At 43.8% G+C, this 6000-nt stretch overlaps 1 protein-coding gene across 1 annotated transcript in view; it reads left to right on the top strand.

Annotated features, from left to right (window-relative positions):
• Positions 1–6000, top strand: part of LOC104494581 (elongator complex protein 3-like) — a gene marked incomplete at its 3' end in the record, with an annotated part of 32619 nt that overhangs the window by 6188 nt on the left and 20431 nt on the right. Inside the window, exons 5-7 of the mRNA XM_010137442.1 lie at positions 317–380; positions 2334–2402; positions 3322–3476. Of these exons, the coding sequence (XP_010135744.1) occupies positions 317–380; positions 2334–2402; positions 3322–3476 (288 nt within the window). The remainder of the gene's footprint in view (positions 1–316; positions 381–2333; positions 2403–3321; positions 3477–6000) is intronic.

The raw sequence follows: 6000 nt of genomic DNA, 5'->3' as shown, positions 1-6000 counted from the left end.
ATTGAAACAGGCGGCGCAGGGCGGTGGTGGAGTCCCCATCCCTGGAGAGGTTTCCCAGCCGTGTGGAGGTGGTGCTGAGGGACAGGGGTTAGTGGGGACCTGGCAGGGCTGGGGGAATGGGTGGACTCGAGAAGCCTAAAGGTCTTTTTTATCCAAATGATCCTGCGATGTGGAAACATGTTTCTGATGAGCAGTGGGGCAGGTAGAGCGGTGTCTGCTCAGCCTGCACCCTCTCTCGTGCCTATTCCTCTGACAGATGAAGTTGTTCCAACTGTATGATGATTGATGCCTGTTTTCTGTCTTTTTATATATGCAGATACTGCCCAGGTGGACCCGACTCTGATTTTGAATATTCAACACAGTCTTACACGGGATATGAGGTATTGCTTTGGTTGCTCTTCTATTTTTTTTTTCCTCCATCCATGTTGCAAGATGTTAAAAACAAAAGCAAACTTCTTAAACTTCAAGAACTAAAGCAGCTCAATTGTAGGACTGGAAATTCTTCTCAGTTATTGTAGTGGTTGTTTTTTCCTCCTCATCTTGCTGCTGTTTATACTGTTACGTGTGCAGTAAATACGCTGTAGAGCAGCCTGTGATTCTGAGCAGCACAAGAGTGGCATGACTTACTGCTATACGTAAATCAAATCTGCAGCTGTGGGAAGCCACGAGTGAATAAGAGGTGATATTGCTGTCTCCCATGGGACACTGCTGCGGGCAGTTTGTTGTGATTCTGACAGGAGTTACCAATCTGTGTCCAGACTTTCCTAACTAAACAGTCCGGCAGTAACAGGTGGTTTTATTCGTGGCTCAGTATGGGTTTAAGGGAAAGGTACAGAGTCCTGCTCATGGCTGCCCAGTGGAGAGGGAACAGGAGGTGTCAGGACAGGAGGAGGACAAGAGGAAACAGCCTCAAGTTGTTCCAGGGGAGGTTGAGGTTGTCCCTGAGGAACCATTTCTTGCCTGTTGGGGTTGTGCAGGGCTGTCCCAGGCTGCCCAGGGCAGTGGTGGAGTCCCCATCCCTGGAGGGGTTTCCCAGCTGTGTGGAGGTGGCGCTGAGGGACAGGGGTTAGTGGGGACCTGGCAGCGCTGGGGGAATGAGTGGACTGGAGGAGGTGAAAGGGCTTTTCCAACATGAACCATGCTGTGATTCTATAACAAACATGAGTTAGAATGTGAGAAATTGTGCCTTAGTATGAGAAAAGAATGTTTTAGCATGACAGTTGTCAAACACTTGAGTAAGGATCTAGAGAGGTTTTGGGATCTCTGTTCTTAAGGACAGTCACACAGGACTGGACACAGCCCTGCTCTACCTGGACCTGCCTTCAGGCCTGTCCAACCTACAAGACCCTGCGGATTAACAAAGGTCAAGCTCTGGAAACAAAAGCCCATTATTTAGCTGTTAGTGCCTCTGAAATTCCCTTTATTCTCTTTTATGTCTCTGCATCTGCATTGACATCGCATTCAATTTACATAGTTCTCTAGAAAGAGAAACTCTAGAAAGAGTGCTCTCCTGTTGTCTGGAGAAAGTGTAACAGCAGAAGATCTTTCAACTAAATTATTGTGACTGGTTTTCCTGAAACAACTCATAGCTATAGCACAGGTGTAAACTGGATGAATTTGGCAAAGAATGATGGAACATCTCGTAGTGTGGATTTTGTCTGCTGCTATCCCCTTCTCAGCGGCTTGAAAATCCTGTGTCTGTATAACTGCCCTATAATTCCTTTTGGTTTGGGTGTGTGGTCTTCATTTGTTTGGTACTAACAGCACGTGCGAGTTGTGCGTGATTAAGAGCCCTCACCCTTTAGAGCTCTTAATACAATAGATAGGAAATACTAGACAAATCCAGGACACACAAGATACTTTCTATATTACTAGCTGATGTAAGCCCAGTCATAACAGGTTTTTTAGTAAGTTTTTAGGGGTTTTAATTGAAAAAATGTGTTTATCTTAAAGGATATTTGAAGTCTAGGCTGAGCTTTAGAGGACACTGCTTGAGTAACTGTTGTGCAAGTGGAGAGAAACTAGAATGAATAGGCCAGAAAAAGTGAAAACAATTTGAAAAACATGTTGTTTGTGACTTTTGCAGTATTTTTTGTGACTTGCTACTGAGATGCTTTATTTATCCTGTTGTAATGCACTAAAAAATGTAAGGACCCAAATTCATGTTTATGGTTGGGTAGACTCTTTGGTTGTCAGTTTGAAGGCTTTAGGGTCAGTTAGGATCTGAAGAATTCGGCATCCATTTCTGTATAAAAGTTGTTTCTTGTTCTTTTTCATTGCGTTTTTTTAGAAAAAAAATTAGTTTATAAAGTGAATCTCCTTGTGTTTTTTAGCCAACGTCCATGAGGGCCATTCGGGCTAGATATGACCCCTATCTCCAGACAAGACACAGAGTGGAGCAGGTACGTGTTTACAGTAAAAGGGGATTGTGGTTGTGATGAAAATGATGAGAACACTTTTAATTGCCTGAACGGATGGGGTGGAAGAGTTGAGATCTGCAGCACCAAGTCCAGCTGAGACCAGGCTCTTGTGATAATACCCATCTGTCAGTACTGGGACCAGTAGTGTTTAACCTCTCTGTAATGCTGGGACAGAGCACCCTGTCAATGAGTTTGTAGATGACAGAATTGGGAGGAGTGTGTGATAGACCAGAGAATCATGCTGCTGTTCAGAGAGACTGGACAGGCTGGGGAAACAGGCTGGTAGGAACCTCTTAGAGCTGAACAAAGGGTAATGGCATGTTCTGCCCCTGGGGAGGAACAACCAGTGACAGGTCAAGACATGATGCAATGGGCACAAATTGAAACATGACAAATTCCACTTGAATGTCAGGGATAAGTTTTTAACTGTGAGGGTGACCAAGCACCGGACCAGGTTGCCCATAGCAGTTGCCGTGTCTCCATCCTTTGAGACACTCGAAGCCTGTTGGGATACAGTGCCAAATAAGCTGCTGTAGCTGGTACTGCTTTGGGTTGGGAGACTGGACCAGGAGGTCTCCAGAGGTCCCTTCCAGCCTCAGCTCTTCCCTGATGCTGTAATTCTACATTAGCCTGTCTTGATCCCCACAGATCAATTATTTTTAGATCTTTTAATGGTCTAACTGTCGTTTCCATTAGATAAATGACAAGCTTTGAACCTCTTATAAGATCTTATCTGTTAGTTCTATGTGAATTGTGAAGAAGCTTCAAAATGGAACCAGCGTAACTCCATCAGCAGGATGCTAGGCCTAAGTAATTCTGCTTTGTCTAGAAAACCTGCTATGCTGTGTGCAGTATTAAGTCTCTGATTGGTAATTTCTCCCTGATACTTTTAATTTTACAGCTAAAGCAATTGGGCCACAGCGTGGATAAAGTGGAGTTTATTGTCATGGGTGGAACATTCATGGCCCTGCCTGAAGACTACAGAGATTACTTCATCAGAAACCTTCATGATGCCTTGTCAGGTCACACTTCCAATAACGTAGCAGAGGCCGTCAGGTAAGCATCTCGCTTTTCCTTAAGGTAGTGGTTTACATGTTCTCCTTAACTGGGGTAAGAACAGAAAATGCCAAAAGCAAAAGTTAATTTTTGAAAGGTGATGTTTATCCAAATAGATATTTAGGGACAGATTATTTACAGCTTGACTTGCAGCAACTGCTCTGTGTGCTGCATAGCTCCAGTGAGAGTCAGGGCTGTGGGTTATCTATTTCCTCATGTGGGAAATGTTAAGCTTCTAATTTCTTGGCATTCCATCTGGACTTCTACCTTTTATGCCTCATCACCTTGATTTGATGCTGCGGTGGGATTTATTTCCTTTAACTGGGAAGGGGAGCTGATCCTGCCTTTGAGAGAGAGGCCAGACGTCAGCTCCCAGAAGGGATGACTCACCCCCAAGAGCGTCAGTACTCTGGAGTGCCCAGCCCCTTGCAGTCAGATGCCCTTGCAGTGTTTTGGTGTGACAGGGAGATGCTCTTCAGCTCATTTTACAGTCGATGAGCTGAAAATCAGAGGCTGCTTGATTAACGCACTTGTTGGGTCATTCCACCTAACTTTTCAGTGGATTTTGCAGTATAAAACTGAGAAGAAAAATTATATATCTGGCCTTTTGCAGCTGTTAAAACTTGGTGAGCATCCCATTGACAGTTGTAGTTTGCCGCCTTTGTCATCATTCAGGGCTGTGGATTCTCCTTGACACCATTATCACCTACTAAAGAAAGTGGTTTTAGAAGCGAGTAGGACTAGCCCTTGCCTAGCTCCACATCTGCCTTTGTATTTTGAAGCTGTAATTTCACCTGGTTTTCCTCTGGAGGGCAGCAAACGCTTCCAATGGTTTTCTTTAGGTGGTTTTTTGTTTTTTTTTTTCTTGTCATTCAAAGACCAGACAAAAAGTGCTGTGCTGCTCTTTCCAAGTGGATTTTATCACGATAAAATAATGAACAAGTTGGGAAAAGAACTGTGTTTCTCTTCCAGTGCCCTGGTTGGGAGCACTGAAGGACACGGCTCATTATGGAAGAAGGGTGATGTCTGCAGGGGAACTGTTCAAGTTAGTGCTGTGCTTATACATACATCAGGTGGGTCAGGATGTGGTTATTCCCTATTTTTTTCTACTGTAGGTTTTTAGCTAATTTTATTGGACCTATATGGACCAGCTATGGATTTACAGTTGGACTCAATGATCTTAAACATCTTTCCAACCTCAATGATTCTATTATTTGAGTCTAAAATGGCTTTTCGAGTAGCCTGTCCTTTGCTCTGCAGATTATTGTGGAAACTATGACACAGATTGTGTGACCAAGTAGTTCTAAGTATGTGTAAAAACAAAGTGACTCTGCTCGAGCCATGCAAGTGACTTCAGCATGAGAAACCCTGTGCTACCAACATGTGGTTTTTCTCAGCAGATAAATAAAGGTTTATATTTTTGACATAAAATTCGTGTTAAATGCTTAGTAAATAGAGGCATGTGGGAGTTACTCAAGTTGTGCTTCCTAAGTATTGTAGAGGTGAGGAAATTGGGTTCCAGATGAATCAGACCTTTTACTTTTTGTGCTTCTTGCGTTTAGCTGTTGTACTGTGTCACTGTGGTGCTGATTTGAAATGGCCAGTGACGCTTGAGATAAATTCAGCCTTGAATGGTTATTTCTCTTCATACATGAGGATTCAGCCCTTTTTCCTCACTCCTTTAGTCAAGAGGCCATGCTACGTGGGGAATACTGGGAGGACTTTACTTGGTTTATATTGTGGGTGCTGCATTCGAGAGTAACCTGGAATCTGGTCTCCCACCCATTACTCTGAGTAGGATTATGGTAGCCTTGACATTTTTCTTCCTTATGCAGATGATTACTTAACTTTAGACTTTGTGCAGTGATTCCCTAAAGGGGAAAAAGACCTTCAGCCAGGATATGTTTTTGAAAATCCTTTAAAATTACCTTTGATTAAGCCAGTGGAGCATCTATGTGTATAGGCTACAGTCCACTGCAGTGTGAACACAGTTCTTGCCCCTTTTCTCCAGTCATTTCTGTACTTTGTCATAAACTCGAGCTGTGCTTCTGTGTCCAAAACTGTCTTTCCAGCGACAGTGATATGCTGACCTAAACAGTCTGACTTGTACAGCGCTGAAGGGCTCATGAATCTAACATCCTCCTCTTGATGTAATTTTGAATTTCTTTGTGTAATACTTTGTCTCAAATCAGCCCACTGCAGCTTCTGGTCCCAGTTAACCTGATAAAAAGCAATGACTGCGCAGCTCCAACCAGTACAGTGCGACCTGTTGTGGAGGTATATATTAGTCCTTACCAGGAACTGGCGCAGCAAGACTGACTAAAAATCCTCAAACTATGTTGGCCCTTGGGCTTAGCTGGCTGATTTGGATTTGGCTACCAGCTTTCTTGCAGATACAGAATCTGTGGCATGGTTCAGAGCAGCTAAGCCAGGCTGCTGCTTTAAACTGTTTCCAGGTAAACTGGCAGCTGATTGGGGCGGGGTGAAGAACTCGCTCTGATCCTAGAGCCATAGGAAATCCTTT

This window comes from Buceros rhinoceros, unplaced genomic scaffold (genome assembly GCF_000710305.1).
Source record: "Buceros rhinoceros silvestris isolate BGI_N320 unplaced genomic scaffold, ASM71030v1 scaffold1216, whole genome shotgun sequence".
Taxonomy (NCBI): domain Eukaryota; kingdom Metazoa; phylum Chordata; class Aves; order Bucerotiformes; family Bucerotidae; genus Buceros; species Buceros rhinoceros.
Note: the sequence above shows the minus strand (reverse complement) of the source record. Positions and strands in the feature narration are given on the sequence as shown.